The sequence below is a fragment of the Anolis sagrei genome, chromosome 2 (genome assembly GCF_037176765.1).
Source record: "Anolis sagrei isolate rAnoSag1 chromosome 2, rAnoSag1.mat, whole genome shotgun sequence".
Classification (NCBI taxonomy): Eukaryota; Metazoa; Chordata; class Lepidosauria; order Squamata; family Dactyloidae; genus Anolis; species Anolis sagrei.
In genome coordinates this window covers 35,895,157-35,914,878 of record NC_090022.1, presented here as the reverse complement: position 1 = coordinate 35,914,878, position 19,722 = coordinate 35,895,157, and the positions used below count along the sequence as shown (strand labels likewise).

The 19,722-nt window shown below is 40.0% G+C and overlaps 1 protein-coding gene across 1 annotated transcript in view; it reads left to right on the top strand.

Moving 5' to 3' along the window:
• Positions 1-16,783: 16,783 nt before the first annotated feature.
• The window catches only part of LRIG1 (leucine rich repeats and immunoglobulin like domains 1), a 131,028-nt gene continuing 128,089 nt past the window's right edge, over positions 16,784-19,722 (top strand). Inside the window, exon 1 of the mRNA XM_060766402.2 lies at positions 16,784-17,363. Coding sequence (XP_060622385.2) covers positions 17,140-17,363 — 224 coding nt within the window. The 5' untranslated portion in view covers positions 16,784-17,139. The remainder of the gene's footprint in view (positions 17,364-19,722) is intronic.

The following is a 19,722-nucleotide window of genomic DNA, read 5'->3' as shown; positions in this document are numbered from 1 at the left end:
AAGTGCTGGTTTTGACTCTATACGGTTCTGGCACAGCTTACTTTTCTGAATGTATTTCCCTCTGTGATCCACCTTGGAGTTTACGATTGTCAAGGAGGCCTTGCTCTCGATTCCGCCACCCTCGCAAGCGCCTTTGGTGGGGATGAGGGGCAGGGCCTTCTCTGTGGTGGCCCCCACCTATGGAACACACTCTCCAGCGAAATTAGGGTGACTCCCTCACTCCTCTCCTTTCGAAAAAAGGTCAAAACATGGCTCTGGGACCAAGCATTTGGGCAGCTGACCGAGCAGTAACAGCAATTGACTGATGAGAATTAACCATGAATAGACATCGTACTGGAACTCTGGACTTTTATTTGGATTTGTGATTTGGGCCTGGCCCTGTTTTGATGTTTCAATTTTTAAACATTTTATTTTTAACATTTTAATATAATTTATAATCTTATTGTTTACCTAATTGTCAATTTGTTTTGTAATGTGATTGATGTTATTGTTGGGCTCTAATGGCTGCCATTTGTAAGCCATCCTGGGGATGAGGGGAAATGTTTGAAATAAATAAATAAACAAATAAATAAATAAATAAACTTTAGTGCAAATACTAATGGGTAATATTGCCAAATGTCTTTTGTCAATACAGGGACCATTCTGCTTTGATAGTGTGTGTTTTGTACTAAATTGTTTCCTTTAATGGTGTTTGAATTATATATTTATATTTTTATTATTACGACCAATAAACAGCATCAAAAAAAGAACAAACATCAAAATAGGGACACGACAAGCATTTAGGTATTAGGAAACATTGTCAAAAGTGGAGTTAAAAAACTAGTATGAAATGTAGTAGTATATATATGAATGATATCATTTTAAAATTATGTTATACACCATGTTGTTAGGAAGGCTCAGAATAAATTGAATTAATAATTATAATAATATTGATAATGATAATAATTTACTTAAGTGCATAGTACGTGTGTGTATCATAGTAACAGTGAACTCTGTCGTTCATTTCTGATGTGGTGCACTGTTTATCCAGCACACATAAAATATGAATTACAGTTTAATTCTTCAGTGACAAATTGTTTTCAGATTAAACACACTAGAGCCCAAGTGAAGCAATTAGAATAATTGTAGCATGTTAAATGGCATATTCTGCATGCAGCCTGCAATTAGATTTTCAGCCTGTGATTTTTGAAATCCATCCAAGCCTATAAAAAGACCCTGGAAGTGGCTCTCCAAGCACAGCAGCATCTCAATGGGACATTTACAGGCTCCTAAGTGAGCCCCTCTTCAAAAGGGGCACCACCTGAATAATGCTGGAAACAACTTCTTGCCTGGAGCACTCCATATTTCTTTTTAAGAATTCTTATTATATAACCTGCATAAATAGAAGTCTAGTGTCTAGATCCAGGGAAGTCATGCTACCCCTCTATTCTGCCTTATTATTATTATTATTATTATTATTATTATTATTATTATTATGCATACATACACAAAGGTATGTATATTATCTGACTAGCTGGAGGGACCTTGGCCAAGATCTCTGTTTCCAAGGGATTATGCAAACTGGGGGCACGGGAAGGCCTTCAAGATACACTTGATACATTTTATACATTTAAAAATTGACACAGAATAGGAATGATACAAGTTACACATAGAATATCAATTTGATGCATTTATTAAACGTTATATTTAATAGAGTACAGCTTCTGCTAGGTTCATCCCAAAGCCTCTAACGGCTTCAACCTTGCACAATTTTGGAGCTGCGGAAAATGTTTTAAAAATATAGACAAAATCATATATCTTGCTTGCAGTCTATTGTTCATAAACTTTTGGGGATGGGGTGCAGTGGCTCAACAACAGTAGAAACTAATATGAGGGCAAATACCATTCATGTGGCAGAGAAAAAGAAATTTCCAAATGTAGAACATTTGGAAATAATTCACATTTCAACTGCATTCATTACTTTTGCTTCTTGATTATCATCTTTCTAGGGCCCTCCCACACTGTTAAATTATGTCACTGTGATTCCATTTGGTCAACCACGGCAACATTTGCAGTTTCAAAGGGGGTATTTAGAATTCGCCTTCAGAAAGCTTTCGTGCTCCCTAAATTCCAAATCTCACAATACAGGGTAGTTAAAGTAGAATCATAACTATGTAGTGGGAAAAGGCCCTCTGTCACTCTTTGCCTGATAAAATTGCCTTTATCTATACAAGCACGGAGTCTATCTGTCATAGTAATAATCATCTCTTTAATTTATTATATTCATTTTTAAATCATACATCTTGAAATAAATCTTGTTGCTCTGTTTGCACACACTTGTCCTATTCCAACATTTGGCTAGTGGGTGCAAGAGTTCCAGCATCCAGCAGACAGGCTTTATTAGGTTCAGATTTACAGCCCACCTCATCCCAAAGGTTTAGGGTCAACTAAGAACAGCAAAATTAGAGCAAACCTCCAGGATACACATGCTGAACTTTCCTCAGCCTTTGCCATGCATGCCACAAGAGCTTCTGAGCTCATCTGGACGAAGCCAGAGCCACATGGGAAAATCAGCGTGCCTACAGTTTGATTCTTTCTGCTAAAATTGCTTGGGGATATAGATGTGTCTAAAGTGCATGCCTCACAGTAGAGAGAACTCAAGAAGAGTTACAATCACCATTTGTTTAACATTTACTGCTAGAAGGAATAATCTTTCCCTTCTCAGATTACCTCCAAGGAGCTCAGAGTAAATTTGGTGTATCCTGTATTTCCTTTTAACTTCACAACAATCCAGTTAGGTGGTCAGGTTGAGGGTGCATCTTACTGTGGAATTAACACAGTTTGACACCATTGTAACTGCCATGACTCAATGCTATCGAATTGTGGGAGTTGCAGGATTCCATAGCATTGAGCCATATCAGTTAAAGTGGTGTCAAACTGCATTAATTCTACAGTGTAGATGCACCCTGAGCTATGGAAAAAGAGTAGAAATTGTCCAAGGCGAATCACTGGACTTCATACATAAATGCTCTTAAATGATTAAAAAGAAACCTTAGGTTTATTGTCTCAGGAAATCCAACTTAGAATAGTAAAGTAGACCAAAAAAAGTTGACCCATATATAGTTACTAGAGTTCCTAAAAGCTGGGTCTTACTTTTGGAGGTAAATTAATATCCATTATTGTGGTTGGTGTCTCATAGATGCTTCTTCTCAGACAAAGGACAACAAAGAGACTAACAACTTTATTGCAGTTGCTGTATCATACACTGTGGATACATGCACTTTCAATATCACACTTCTCTTCATTATTTCTTTTTTTAGAGTCATTTTGCAGTTTCAGCAATGAATAACCAAATGAAGGCAACTATAATTGTAAAAAAATAAACAGAAAGCCTACTGTTCGGAAATAGCAAGTGGGTGAGAGTGGGACGAGGGGGAGAATCTCCCCCTCCCCTGATGTTGATTTACTGCAGATACTCCGGCACAGAAACAGAAAAGACCTATTGCACAAGGTAGATAACAAGAATGTTGCAGGATTACTAGCTACTGACAATTTTTCCTATCAACAGCAAGGAATTGGTTAATTTTGGAGAGATAGCAGACTGGCAGTGGGATGCCTGTGGCATCGTGTGATAGGGACCATATTCAAAGGTGACAGTCCAGTTACAGTGCTGGTTTAGCTGCCTTGTGCAATAAAATACAAACTAATTTCTTTCAAGTAGGGAGAAGTAACATTTGACAAAAAGAAGGAAATACATAGGTCAAGCAAACACACAGATGAAAATAAAGGGCACAGATTATCCAGACTTCTCCTTTCAATAATCACTTTATACAAACATTGATGCCCCTTTGTTTCCAGCACCATTTCCCTTAAAGATGGTCTGGGGGAGAAATGAAAGTTGGTCTTGAACATTCAGAAATAGTATGGAGATGATTAAATATTTGGAAGAAATACAAAAAAATCACAGTCTAGCACTCTGGTAGGCATTTCTGTTTCCTATGGCTTCAATGGGATTTCAGCAGCATGTATGCAGGACTGAAGCCAAGACTATTTGCATATGACAAAGCTAGGAGGGGGAGAAAAGCAGGAGAAAGGGGATGCAGGAGAAAGAAAGTTAATTTAGGAATTCAGGAAATGTTCGTTTTCAGAGACAGGGAGATGGTTGTAGAAACCCTGCAAATGTCACTTTCCTGCCTCCTGTGTTGCTAGCTCTGGGTGTAATGGGGAACGTTGACAGAGCAGAAATGAAGTTTTCAGATTTAGACATCTTTATAGGAATTACATTTGGCATGCCAGAGTCTTTGGCCTTCAGCCAACATCATTCCATTGATTTCTGTGGCACTAAAGCAGCTAAAAATCCAAGTAATTTGTCTTAAGTGGTTTGTGGGTAAGGCTGCCAGTGTCATGCATTGTTGCAATAAGCATCTCTTGTTGTTGTTGTTGTTTTTGGTCCATATGGTGTGGGAACACAAACCAGATATTTGGGGACAGATATTTGGGGACTATAGGGCCTCATCACACTAGAGAATGAATCCACTTTCAATCCAGTTGATGCCTCCAGCAGAATTCTGGGGTTTGTAGTTTAGGGAGGAGCCTTTAACAGCCTCACTAAACTACAAACCCCAGAATTCTGCAGGAGGCAGAAACTGAATTTAAAGTGGATTCATTCTCTATGTGATGAAGTAGAAAGAGAGAGAAGATCAACATACTAAACTTAACAATAGTCAGAGGCTAGGAGCAAGAAGTATGTTTTTCATGCCCAAAGTTAAAACTGATGTTAGTTATGCCAGGTCAAGTCCATCCACTGAAAACATTAGACCTTGTTGGAACTGTCCTTTCCAGCCACTTTGAACAGTTGTGGGCATCTGGAATCAGAAGAGAATAGTATCAAAGGGTGCCTTTAGAATAGGTTTAGCAGTTGGGAGCATCCTAAGCCACACAGTAAGTTATGAATCATTAGGTTGGGGCCAGGTTGTTTGGACCATAGTCATCCATATGAACTAGTTTTTTGAGATCTTCAGGTGAGCCTTCTTCTGTCTCCCATCTCCCTCACAGGAACATGGGAGAGACCTTCTTGGAGATTCTAGAACTCCCTTCCCAGAGATGCCAGTCTGGCACCTTGCCTACTGTATTTCCTTAGACAGGTTAAGACCTGAATTTTAGAGGGAAACTGGCTTCTCTAACATGCTGAATTTATTATTTTTGTTTTGAATGGTTCCTATTTTAATTGATTTTATATTTTGATTGTTTAATTACTTTTTAACTTTGGTAAACTGATATTTTTATCTAGGAGTATCAGTTTTGAACTGCTTCAATCTGCCTTGAGTCCTGAACTTTGTAAAGAGTTGGATACTGATATCATCATCATCTACTTACCTGTCAACAGGTTGCGCAAGCTTATGAGAACATAGTGGCATGAGGCACTGCAATAACACTCTTTAGAGTTCCCCTAACACAGGAGACCTCCTTACTTAAAGCAGTTCTGGAATGAATGGCGAAACAGCTATACTGTATTGTTATGCAAAGGGATCATGTAGCACCTTAGAGCAGATCTGCATAGTCTGTAGCCCTCCAGGTGTCTGGGTCTTCAGCTCTCTGAATTTCTGATCATTGGGCAAGCTGGCTAGGACTTCTGGGAGATGGAGTCCCAAACACCTAGAAGACCACAGGTTGTGAAGGCCTACCTTAGAGAGAGAGGACAAAGTGGGTAATGTAAGCTTCCAATAAGTGCATTGAGGAAGTACAACTGAAGCAGTCTATGAAAGGCTTATGGTATTGACTTCATTCTCTCAGTTATCTCAAAGGTGCTACAAGATCCCTTTGCCTACTGATTTTTCTATACTAACATTTCAATTGTATTTTTCTATACTAACTTTCAATTGTATTTTTGATTGATTTGTTTCATAAATGTATAATCAGTAGGAAATCTTTCCAAAGTTTCATGCCATTGAAATGCAAAAGCAATATTAAAATTTCAGGTTGTTATGGAGAGAAGGTTGCAAAGCAGAGCAACTCCATCAAGTCCCTTGAAAGACCAGCTCCATCAGACCTTCCTTCCCTCAACTATGATGTGATAGCTACTTTTCAATCTTGACGCTGGGAGCAAGCCACTTCATTGGCTCTCCTTTCCTTCAATTTGTCATTACTAAATTTGCAGCTTCAGTATAATGGTTTTAAATATTTTCTTCTTCCCTACCTTCCTTTTGTGCTGCATCATTTACACTGTATCATTATGGAGAGGTTCTGCCTTGCTTCTGATTATGGTATATATATCTCACTGTGGGAACATTTTTAACTTGATTGTGTGGTAAACATTCTTTAAACAAATAAAATAGTAACTAATAATAAGGGCACGGGAATAAAACAATAGAATTGGTGCAGGATGAAAAGCACCACAGACTGATAGAAGCCCTGGAAAATTAGAAGACTTTTACTTGGCTTTGACAAATATTTGGAGGAGAAGGAACCAGGCAGACCTTCTTGGGAAAAACCTGAAAAGTGGGGTACAGAGATAAAAAGCCTGTGTTTTAAGTTGCTTCATGTGATATCTATAGGTGTTGCCTTGAAAGAAGATCTAAAGGCACAGAAAGGCTTGCACAAAAGCTAACAGCTGAACTAACTGTACGCTGCAACTCCAATCCAAATCTAATGCTCTTTCCACTGGACCTCCCTGGATTCTCTGGAAAAGTTGTGACAGCCAATATATTCTGCGGGGAAAATTCCTCCCTGATCCCAAACAATATGGCCAAAGTGAGACCCTGAGTACACAAGCAAGACCTGCCAGTTAGACCTCCTGAGAAACCTGCAGAGTGGGGGAGACAATCCAAAGCAACCCAGGCCAAGCCATAAGTGCGGAGTTAGGCGGCCAATTAAATGGTCTCGATGCTGACAGGTTAGGAATGCAGGTGGTGTAGTGCCTTTCACATCGTGCAAAGGCAAAAAAAAAAAAAAAATCCCAGCAAAGCTGCTGTTAGTCTTGGCTCATAAGCCCTCTCCTCTGTGTGTGGCCCATAGGTAGAACACTAGTACCAAAGACAGATTGCTTGACTGGTTGCCAAGACCTTGAGATGGAAAAAGAGTCATCTGACTTTGCACATATCCAGCATCCCTGAGTACCAATTTTCCTGCAAGCGCAATGTCAACACATTTCATTTAGAAAGACAAGACTTCCCCTCTACACTGCTTGCCTATTTCTTTTCATTTAGCCCAGTGCAAGCCTCTTCGAAGGACTAGCTCATAATAATGGGATGCAATGCTGTTGGGCTGAGCAAAGCTCTCTAAGTGCGTATGGAGCATAGACATGACTTCATATTTGACTGGGTGGGTGGCTTTCCAAATCTCAAGCTCCCTCCCATTCCCATTTTCTTTAGCATAACACTGAGAGACATCTGACTCTGGGCTCCACCCAATTCAGGGCAAACTAACCACCAAAGATTTCAGTGGTCTCGGAGCCAACGTCATCGGAGTGTTATTATTTTATGGAACGGAGACTATTAGCACATTTGGCATATGGGTTTGCTGCTTTGTAAAAAAAAAAGTTAAATGAAATTGAAAAAGACAAAAGCAAGTCAAGTTGACACAACATTAAACAGCCAGGCTTTTGGAGAAAAGACAAAATCAATGTTCAGCACTAGTAATTTTAAAATAAAAAATAAGGCCCATCAATTTGACACATGAGCCTTAAACTAGGTTGACTGGATGATTATGACGATGATTACAATTATCCTGGGGCACAATTCTGGCAAACAAAAATCATTGTTCAAGGAGTTTTGCTTCTCAGAGGCTGCATCTGCTTTGGAGAATTAATTCAGTTTGACACAATTTTAATGCCATGGCTCAATACTATGTCTTCAGTCTTTTCCACTAAGGAGTGCTGATACTTCTCCAAGCTCCAGGATTCCATAGCACTGAACCATGGCTGTTAAACTGGCATCAAATACCATTAAATCCTGAATGTAGATGCCCCCCTCCTTCGAGTGTGGCCCTGAGCACACTCATTTCACAAGCATGCATAGAGTTGTCTTGACAAATTATCACTTGGTGGGTAGGAATCTGTTTCACAGGTTGCCATAGGTGAGCTCAAGCCTGCCCACTGTAGAATCAGTCATACAACTGATCCAGCATAATTACACCAACATACATTTATCCTAGGGTTTTTTTTTAATTTCATGTCAAAACCATTGCACAAATAAGCATAAAACTGATAAAATAGAGAAACCACAAGCGGCTAAATAATTTTGGACCAAAAACAGGCAATAGCAACCACATTGTCTGTAGCTTTAAACATGAGTATAGGACAGTGTAGAAGGAGCCCAAGTTTCTGGTGTCAACTGATCCTTGCTTGAGTGACACAAATGTCTTCAAAGTCTGGTTGTTCTTTGGTCTGAGCTGCCCACTTGTGCCTTCACCTTGTCTCTAGGGGCCCCTCCATACAGTCATATACCCCAGAATACCAAGGCAGATAACCCACAATATCTACTTTGAACTGAATTACCCGAGTGCACATTGCCATATAACCCAGTTCAAAGCAGATAATGTGGGATTTTATACAGTTGTGTAGAAGGGGCCTAGGTTGCTCCTAGCTTGGTCTTGACATCTAGCTTGTCCCTCAGTTGTTGACTTCTGGCTCAGCTCAAATAGCTATAGTCTAGCCTGAATGATTTTACAGCTTCTTTGCAATATATATTATCTGCTGGTACTCTCATTGTAAAGAGAACACACATTTTCCATCCACAGAGTGCTGCATTAAATTTGTTGTAATAATTCTTTGTAATAATCACTGGCATGATTAACTTGTTTAGACCTACTGCCTGCCTGTTACACCAAAGGCATACCAATACACTGCTCGCCTTAGGTAGGGCTGTCTGTTTTACTCATTAATTTTTGTAAGAGGCTCTCGTGTGAGTAATCCTCACACAAGAGGATTTAAAAATGTTAAATTATCAGGTAGAGAGAGTTCAGTCGGTTCATCTTTGTACCAGGGAACGTTGCATCTGTTGAATCTCTGTGTCACATGAGGCTGAGGGTATAGATCACATTAGGAAAAAGTAACAACTCAAAATGTGCATTTACACTGTAAAATTAATGCAGTTTGGCACCACTTTAAAATGCCGTGGCTCAATGCTAATGGATCCTGGGATTTGTCGTTTGGGAAGGCACTAGCACTCATTGGCAGAAAAAGCTTATAAACTTATAAGTCTACAACTCCCATGATTCCATAGCATTGAGTCATGCCAGTTAAAATGTATTAATTTTACAGTGTAGATGCACCCCAAGATGATCTGGATTTTTTTTAATTCATGCAGTTCTATTATTCACCCTATATACAGAAACAAGTGCACTACCTTGAACTGTAACTCTTGAGGAGCCCAAATACATTTGAAGGAGCCATACATTGCTAGGTCTTGGAAACATTTCATTTCTGGGGACTACAGCTCCTGAAATATCATAGAAGAAGGAAATATAGTACTAAGAAGTAACTTTTTGAAGCTAGAAGCAATCTCAGTACATTTTTTTCATGTCAGGAGCAACTTGAGATTCACTTCTGGTGCGAGAGAATTGGCCATCTGCAAGAACATTGCCAGGGGACTCCCGGAGCTAGCAGAGGGAGCTCACCCCCAGATTCAAATCTCCGACCTGTCTGTCTTCAGTCCTGTTGGTACAAGGGTTTGTTTAACACATTGCACCACTGTGGGCTCCTTATCACAGTACATTATAGGTAAAGAATAAAGATCAGAACCACTACAAAGGCCAGCATAACATGGACCCTAAACTAAAGCAGTGAACACATATTGTGTAGCCTAGCTGTAATTTCCTTGGGATTTTCTTGTGGGTAAAAGGTTGCAGCCTGTATGTAAGAGCTTGTCAGGATGAGAAGTGCATTGGGAAATGAAAGGAAAGCTTTCTTCTCTCCAGATGGTGGCTGAGGGTGATCTGATGCCCATTGTTTGCATCTAGGGCATGGATAGTTTCAGGCACAGAGCCCAATGCATCTTAGAAAACTCAAGGGATGTTTTCTTCTTCTCTAATGGTACATAGGCATAAACCAGATCTCACTGAATACAAGCCATTTTTCTACTAACTTCAGTGATTGAGTGATGAAGGTTTTGCCTCTAAACACTGAGAAAGGACCACACAGCCCAGCATTTATGGTGTTTTTATCAGATCTTGAACCATGACCCTTGAATTACAAAGCATAACTGACACTGCCTCATTAAATAGCCTTCTAAGTGTTGGCCTTCCCCTTTTAGGTTAAGAACTTGGAAACATGACTTTTTTCAACTATAATTTTCAGAATTTGTTGCTGGGAGTTCAACATGAAACAAGTAATATTTGATAAGCAACTCTGGTTATCTGATGAAGTAGACTCAGGGTGCATCTACATTGTCAAATTAATGAATCTTAACTATCATGGTGTAATGCTCTGGAATCCTAGGAGTTGTAATTGGGTGAGGCCCAGCATTCTTTTGTAGAGGAGGCTAAAGACCTTATAAAATTACAATTCCCACGATTAGATAGCATTTATTCCCTTGCTACTTTCAGATTCAATTAAGAGAAGAAAACGGGGGGGGGGGGGGGAGACAATAATAATCATATAGACAGTGCAATTGATGTTAAACTGTATTAATTCTACAATATAAATGCACCCTCAATCTATCTTTCAAAAATAGATTTGTGCCACAGTACTAAAAACTAAAAATTGAGTTATTTATTTTGTGTCAAAAGCACTGCATAAATAAATTAGCATAGAACTGATAAAATAGAGGGAACACAAGTGGCTAGATAATTTTAGGCCAAAAACGGGCAACAGCAATTTTAGTAATTTATGATCAAAAACAGGCAACAGCGACTGCATTGTTTGTAGTTTTAAACAGTTCTTCCTCTGTGCATGAGGCAGGGCATGTGGGCAAGCATACAAATGCTGAATTGTTTGTTCTGCTCTACTATTGCACTAATTGGAGGATTCTTTTAGGTAGTGATATATTGCCAGGTTGTCTTTTGATCTGCCAACTCCACTTCTGAGTCTGTTGAGGGACTTCCAAATTGCCCATTCTTGGTTTGCCCCTGGAGGCAGACCCTCGTGGGGGGCCATCCAGTTGGGATTTCCTGGTTTATCTGCCCAGAGGGATACTTTGCTATTTCTGGGGGAACATTAAGAGGAGTGGTGGTTCTCATGAAACCGTTCCTTGATTTGAGTCTATTGGGAGGAGACTGATAGCCATGCAGTGGATGGCTTTCACACTGTTCAGCCCTATTTCTCTCACTGTTGAGTGAAAGTTAAAGAGATGGGAATTGAAGACAGGAAGGAATGCAAAGGGATTTTGTAGCTCCTCTGAGACTAGGAAAAAAAAAGAAGTCGGTAGACTTGGTCTATGAAAATTATGTTACCAACTTCTTTCTCTCAGTTAAGTCTCAAAGGTGCTACAGTATCCTTTTGCATACTGAATTCTGTCCACGTTACTATATTCTTCCCTTCTTTTCATTGTGGAACAGAAACCCACCTACTCTATGCTCTTTTTGCAAGATGTTACTTGATTATTTCATCACTTTAATAGGCCGTCATTATTTCTCAATCTATTTGCTGCTTTGTTTTCTTTTCCTAACTATGGAATATAGATTAATACTTTAACAGAGTCTAAAATGTAAACTGATATTTCGACCAATACTGGCCAGCATCCTGTTAGTGACATATGCAAGTGGAAGTCCACATTAGGCCTTTAATTACTTATTTGCACCTGCCTTTCCTCTCCTGCTTTGCAAATTTACATGCTGACAACCTTGGACTACCTCTAGTGTTCCACCATCACTTTCCCACTGCCTCTGAGGTCCTTTGGAAGATTTCTGTTATTATAGAAAACCACAGTTAAAAATGCTCCCAGGGGAGAGGGAAAAGAGAAGCATACTCCATTTGCTTCTTAAAAGGAAGCATATTCCCCCTTACAGCCGTAGAAATCCAGAATTTTTAAATACTTATCAAAAGATGTCATAAATTGAAGGCACAGAATAGGAGGGGACTTGAAGGCATACCACAAAGGTTGGACTCAGGGACTCTTTTTGAAAGAGAAGCATATAACTCTGTTCCCAATGCTCTATCCATGTAAGAGGAAATAAGGACCTGTTAAGTAAACAGAATTAATCCACCTGCCCAGTTTTAATGAAAATGGGCTGGATCTACACTGCCATATAATCTACATCATCAAAGCAGAGAATTCATATTATCTGCTTTCAACTAGATTATCTGAGTCTACACTGCCATATAATCTAGTTCAAAGCAAGTTATCTGGATTTTATATGGCAGGGTAGAAAGGGCCATAGTCTGATGGCCTGGCAATTGTAGTTTTTACAGTTTTGAATTTTGTGGATTTCATTATTAACAGAGTTGATTTTAAAATGTTCTCTCTGTGGCCCCTCCTACACTGCCATATAAAATCCAGATTATCTGCTTTGAACATCATTATATGGCAGTATAGACTCATATAATCCAGTTCAAAACAGATAATGTGGATTATCTGCTTTGATAATGAGAAGTATATGGCAGTGTCAATGGGACCTAAGAATACCCAGGTCTTCCAATGCAATTCTATGGTCAACTTCAAGTGAAAGTTAACCATAGAGTCATGCTGGAAGATATAGAAATACATAGAGAAGGGTTCTCTCGGGTTAAAAAAATGCAATATAGGGCCCTTCCATACCGCCCTATATCCCAGAATATCAAGGCAGAAAATCCCACATTATCTGAGTATGGACTCAGATAACCCAGTTCAAAGCCGATATTGTGGGATTTCTTTGCCTTGATATTCTGGGATATAGAGCTGTGTGGATGGGTCCTTAGTCACAGTTTTCACTTTCACTGTGGTCCTGTACCTCATACTCCAGCAAACATGGAGGGTTGACAGTATTATCAGCAGAAATTAAGTCTGGAGATGAGTCAGATCAACTTTTAATTGTCAGGAGACATCTGAAATAAAGAAGCAGGTTTCCAGTCCCCTTTCTTTCACACATTCTTGTCCATCTTTAAAGTTATTTCTCCGTAGTTGACTCTAATCAAGATGTAGTTATGCAAGTGATCCCTCTGAACACCCTTTTTGAGTGGGAGAAGATAAACATGGAACAATGACTTGTATAGATACACACGGAGTAGCCTCTTCTGGAAAGGGGACCTTGTTCCCTTAGGGTCCTTCCACACAGCCATATAACCCAGAAAGTTTTCACTTTAATTGTGGTCCTGTACCCCATACTCCAGCAAACAATTCCACAATATCTGCTTTGAACTGGATCAACTGAGTCCACACTGCCATATATTCCAGTTCAAAGCAGCTAATGCGGGATTTTATTCAGCTGTGTGGAAGAGGCCTGAGTGCTTATTTTCTGTGACAGCAGGGTTTAGAAATGACCCATTTGGTGCAACAGGAATGGCTCTGCCATACTTTACAAGTTGTAAATGTCAACGTATTTTCCTCAAACACATTACCTAATTAAAACAAGGTTAAAAAAACCTGGTCCACTTATTAGAAACTACTGTATTTTGTTATATTACTGCTGCATATTTTCATTTGACTCCAATATTGTTTCTTTGGTGTTTTTCTTTGAATTCACTGCCTTATTATCCTTGAATGGAAAAGGTATTTAAATAAATAATACTTGCAGCACAAATAATCTGCCTACCACATCACTGCACAGGTAACACTAATGTACCATTTTTTCTATTTTCAATATACTAAATTATTTGCATTTATTAAAATTGCAATTGCTAAAACTTTCATGGGGTATGAAGCTACTTTTTTGTTTTCAATGTAGAAACTTTTTATGATAATGGAAAATAATAATAATAATAATAAACCTTTATTTATATCCCGCTACCATCTCCCGGAGGACTTGGTGCGGCTTACAAGAGGCCGAGCCCAAATACATAATTAAAAACAACACAGCAATACAAACAATAAATAAACTCATAAACAAAGCAATAAACAGTAATAATAACACCACGACGTGTTAAAAACCTATGGCAGGGCCAAATGTAATAATTAAAATTTTAAAATACTGGGCATGACAAGGTGACATATAACTAGGATAGGTATTTGGAAAAGGCATGAACAACACTACAGAATGAGCATCCCTTACACAGAATTCTCAAATATCCCAAAATCTAAAATAGTCCACCCATGTGACTGCTTTCTGATATGCGCAAGCTTTGTTTCATGAACAAAACTATAAAAGACATTGTGTATAAAACTATTTTCAGACCATTTTTCACTTAGACTTGTGCCTGGTCTCCAAAATATCCCATTGTAGGCATCCAGCAACAAAAATGTGAATATCCCAAAAGAAAAATAATAATAGTAACCTGAAATCCAAAACACTTCTGGTCCCAAGTACTTTGGACAAGAGATACTTAACCTGTACTGGTGTTTTAATGATGTGCAAATAGGGAAGAATTTTATTTGATTTTCCATTATGTTATTTTGTACTGTTTGATTTTTTATTATGTTACTTTGTACTGTTTATTTACTTGATTGGTTTATTTATTTTAACTGTGATGTTATTTTGCTGTTTATATGTTATGTTGCTGTAATGTATCATTGGGCTTGGTGAGTCCCCTTTGGGGATATGGTGGCGGGATATAAATAAAGTTTAGTATTATTATTATTATTATTATTATTATTAATACAATTTTTGTTTTTTGTCTTTTTAAGTCCCCTCCACTGTGTTTCTCAGTGTTTTTATGAGTGATGGTCACTCGTTGGCCTGATAAGTGTCTTGTGTCCAAATTTGGTGTCAATTTGTCCAGTGTTTTTTGAGTTATATTATTCTCACAAATTAACATTACATTTTTATTTATATAGACTAGCCGTCCCCTGCCAAGCGTTGCTGTGGCCCACATGGGGGTTCTGTGTGGGAGGTTTGGCCCAATTCTATCGTTGGTGGGGTTCAGAATGCTCTGTGATTATAGGTGAACTATAAATCCCAGCAACTACAACTCCCAAATGTCAAGATTCTATTTTTCCCAAACTCCACCAGTGTTTACATTTGAGCATATTGAGTATTCGTGTAGAGTTTAGTTCAGATCCATCATTGTTTTAGTCCACAATGATCTCTGGATGTAGGTGAACTACAACTCCAAAACCAAAGGACACTGCCCACCAAACCCTTCCAGTATTTTCTGTTGGTCATGGGAGAACTGTGTGCCAAGTTTGGTTCAATCCCATCGTTGGTGGGGTTCAGAAAGCTCTTTGATTGTAGGTGAACTATAAATCCCAGCAACTACAACTCCCAAATGACAAAATCATTTTTTTTGAGTGAAGGACATACATTGGGTTGTTAGGTGTCTTATGTCCAAATTTGGTGTCAATTCATCCAGTGGTTTTTGAGTTCTGTTAATCCCACAAACGAACATTACATTTTTATTTATATAGATAGATAATAGAACACAAGAATAGTAATAATAAAAAAGAAAGCAGTAAGAAAAACAAAATGAAAATATTAATAATAAAATATTAATAAAATATTAATATTAATATTAAAAGAAAACAACAATAATAACAAGAATAGTATAATAATAATGATTTATTTGTTGTGTCAGGGCAACCAGTCAATTAAGTTACATTTCTAACAGAACAAAGCAAACAAACAGACAAAATACACAACTTGTGAGTTTGGTAGCTGGTTAAATGTCCTTTGACCAGTATCTGGCCACTTGGAGTGCTTCTGGTGTTGCTGCAAGAAGATCCTCCCTTGTGCATGTGGCAGGGCTCAGGTTACATTGCAGCAAGTGGTCAGTGGTTTGCTCCTCTCCGCACTCGCATGTCGAGGATTCCACTTTGTGGCCTTACTTCTGAAGGTTGGCTCTGCATCTCGTGGTGCCAGAACGCAGTCTGTTCAGTGCCCTCCAAGTCGCCCAGTCCTCTATGTGCCCAGGGGGGAGTCTCTCATTTGGTATCAGCCATTGGTTGAGGTTTTGGGTTTGAGCCTGCCACTTTTGGACTCTCGCTTGCTGAGGTGTTCCAGCGAGTGTCTCTGTAGATGTCTCTGCCTTGGTCCTTTCACTATTGGCTGCTACTTCCTGGCGGATGCCAGGTGGTACAATACCGGCTAGACAGTGTAATTTCTCCAGTGGTGTAGGGCGCAGACACCCCTGATAATGCGGCATGTCTCATTAAGAGCCACATCCACTGTTTTAGCATGGTGAGATGTGTTCCACACTGGGCATGCGTACTCAGCAGCAGAGTAGCACAGTGCAAGGGCAGATGTCTTCACTGTGTCTGGTTGTGATCCCCAGGTTGTGCCAGTCAGCTTTCGTATGATATTGTTTCTAGCGCCCACTTTTTGCTTGATGTTCAGGCAGTGCTTCTTGTAAGTAAGAGCAATAATGATAGAAGAGGACAAGAAGGAGAAGATGAAAGAAAACAGGTTTTCCTTTTCCCGTGCGCTTCCCCTTTAAGTCGCCGCCACCAAGGGGGAAAAAAAAAAGCAAAGCAAAGGAGTGGGCGGAGTCTCCTTCTTTCACACCTTGGGTGGGAAAGGGAGGCGGGTCTCTATTTCCTCCTTGATTGACACCCCCGCTGCAGAAAGGGAGGGCTTGCGTTCTTGTCCAATCGCAGTCCGCGCGGGCTCGGTGTTGGAACGCGGGGCAGCCAATGAAAGCTCGGGAGGCGGGCAGAGGGTGGAGAAAGAGAAAAAGAGAGGGTTGGGGAGACGTGTTGCAAGGAGTCCAACGTGGGTTTGAGTGGAGAGAGGCGCGAAGGGGGCGGGGCTAAGAAACGGAAAGGCGGGGGTTGGCTGTGGAGAAGGAGAGAGAGATAGAGTTGATAGGGGCCAGGCGTTTTGATTGACAGCGGGACGGGAGGAGGGAAAGCGCCGAGGGGAAAGTTGCAGAGGCGGAGAGAAGGGGGAGAGGAAAGGTGTCTGCGAGGAAGGGAGAGGAAAAAAGAAGGAGAAGAGCAGAGCCTATATAGCAGGACTCCCTTCGCCTCAGGAGGAGAAGAAGAAGCAGGGGAACTTTCTCTTTGAGGGAAGGAAACACGTGGAAGGGTTTTGTCTCCCTCCCGTCGCGACGTGGGACAAGCCACAGAAGGAGTTCTTCTTCTTGGGAGGATTGGCTTCCCCTCAGAAAGTTGCCATGGTCTGAGAGGAGGCTCCTCAGGACGCTTCAGGACTTCCAAAATGGCGGGGCCGGGAAGGGGCCACTTGGGGGCCCTTTGGAGGCGCCTCCTGCCTCTCCTCCTCCTCCTGCTGCTGCTGCTCTCCGTCCGGGCCTCCTCCTCCTCCTCCTGCGACGGCGACTCCTGGGGCTGCTCCTGCCTGGGCGGCGGGCGGGTGGACTGCAGCCACCGGGGGATCCGGGACCTCGCTCTTCCGGGCGCCCTGCCTGCCGGGGCCCTTCACCTGTGAGTCTCCGCCTTGATGCCTCTCGCCCAAGCACATTGGGGCCCTTCCAGGTGGTTTGGCTCTCTTTGGGAATGGTGGGAGATGGAGTCCAAAACATCTGGAGGGCCCCAGTGTGCCCATGCCTGCTCTAACTTGTATGTAACTTGAATACAAGGGGGACCCCTTTATCTTAAATACAAGGGTATCTCCCTTAACTTAAATACAGGAGTGTCCCCCTTTAAGTTAAACATAACAGTCACCCCTTAACTTAGAGATAAGTGTGATCCCAGAACTTAAATACAAGGCTATCCCTCTTTAACTTAAATACAAGCATGACCCCTTAACTTTAACTTAAATATGAGCATGACCCCTTAACTTAAATATAAGCACGACTCCTCTAACTTTTATGTAAAGGTGACCCCTTAACTTGAATACAAGGGTGTCCTCTTTATCTTAAATACAAGGGTACCTCCCTTAACTTAAATACAGAAGTGTTCCCCTTTAAGTTAAACATAACAGTCACCCCTTAACTTAAATATAAGTGTGATCCCTGAACTTAAATACAAGGCTATCCCTCTTTATCTTAAATACAGAAGTGTCCCCCATTAAGTTAAACATAACAGTCACGCCTTAACTTAAATATAAGTGTGATCCCAGAACTTAAATGCAAGGGTATCCCTCTTTATCTTAAATATAAGAGCACGACTCCTAACTTGTATGTAAGGGTGAACCCTTAACTTGAATACAAGGGTGACCCCTTTATCTTAAATACAAAGGTATCTCCCTTAACTTAAATGCAAATGTGTCCCCCTTTAAGTTAAATATAACAGTCACCCCTTAACTTAAATATAAGTATGATCCCAGAACTTAAATACAAGGCTATCCCACTTTAACTTAAATATAAGCATGACCCCATAACTTTAATACAAGGGTGTCCTCTTAACTTTAATACAAGGGTGCCCCTTTTATCTTAAAAATGCAAGGATATCTCCCTTAACTTAAATACAGGAGTATCCCCTTTAACTTAAATACAAAGATGACCCCCTTTAACTTAATTTAATTTAAGTTAATTTCAATATAAATGTAACCCCTTAACTTAAATATAAGGGTGACCTCCTTAACTTAAATATGACTGTGATCCCTTAACTTAAATACATGGGTAGCCCCCTTAAATGAAAGGCAAGGGTACCTGCTTTGACTTCAGTATAAATGTAACCCCTTAACTTAAAGGCAAGGACGCCCCTGTTTAACTTAAATATAAGTGTGACTCCTTAACTTAAATACAAGTATGACCCCCCCTCCCCAACTTAAATATACGGGTGCCTTCTTTACCTTCAGTATAAGTGTGATCCCTGAACTTAAATACAAAGGCATCACTCTTTAACTTAAATTTAATGCAAGGGTGTCCTCTTCAACTTAAATACAGGGGTGATCCCTTAACTTAAATACGGGGATGTCCCCCATTATCTTAAGTATAAGTGTGACTCCTTAACTTAAATACAAGGGGTACTCTCTTTAACTGAAATATAAGTGTGACCCCTTAACCTCAATACAGGGGGGTCCCCTTTAACTTAAATACAAGGATACCTCCTTAACTTAAACACAAGGGTACCCCCTTAACTTAAATACAAGGGTGACCCCCCCCTTAACAAAGGGCCCTTCCACGTAGCCATGTAATCCAGAATATCAAGGTGGATAGTCCACAATATCTGCTTTGAAGTGGGTTATCTGAGTCCACACTGCCATATAATCCAGTTCAGTGTGGGTTCTATTCAGCTGTGTAGAACAATCCTAAAATATAAGTGAGATCCCTTAACTTTACTACAAGGCTCCCCTTCTATAACTTAAACACTAGGATGGCCCCCTTAATGTTAATGCAAGAGTGCCCTTCTCAATTTAAATACAAGGGTTCCCCCCCCCCCCCCTTATAACCTAAATGCAAGGGCATCTCCTCAGCAGCATACACAGCCTTGAACAGTTAATATTATCTACAGTGATTAGATAATTTGGGATTTGGGAGCTATACCTTGATCTTGTAGAATACATGCTTTGATCATGATTTAATCAGTGACTCTTTGTATCTTCAGTAATCTTGAAGCATAAATGTTATGATCATGATTCATCAGAGTGACGATATCCATCTTCAATAATCTTGGAGCCTAAATGTTATGGTCATGATTTAATCAGAGTGATGAATTCCATCTTAAAATTACCTTTTTATGTCAGGTGCCCGAATTGTTTTCCTTGTACACTGATGCTTTGTCAGAGCACAGAGTTTGCTTTGTCACAGCACAGAGTTGCAAACCTTGCTTAAAAGTTTCTCTTGTCACTTCACGAAGCTTCTCTAGTGTTGGAATCTTTAATCCTGTTTAGGATGTA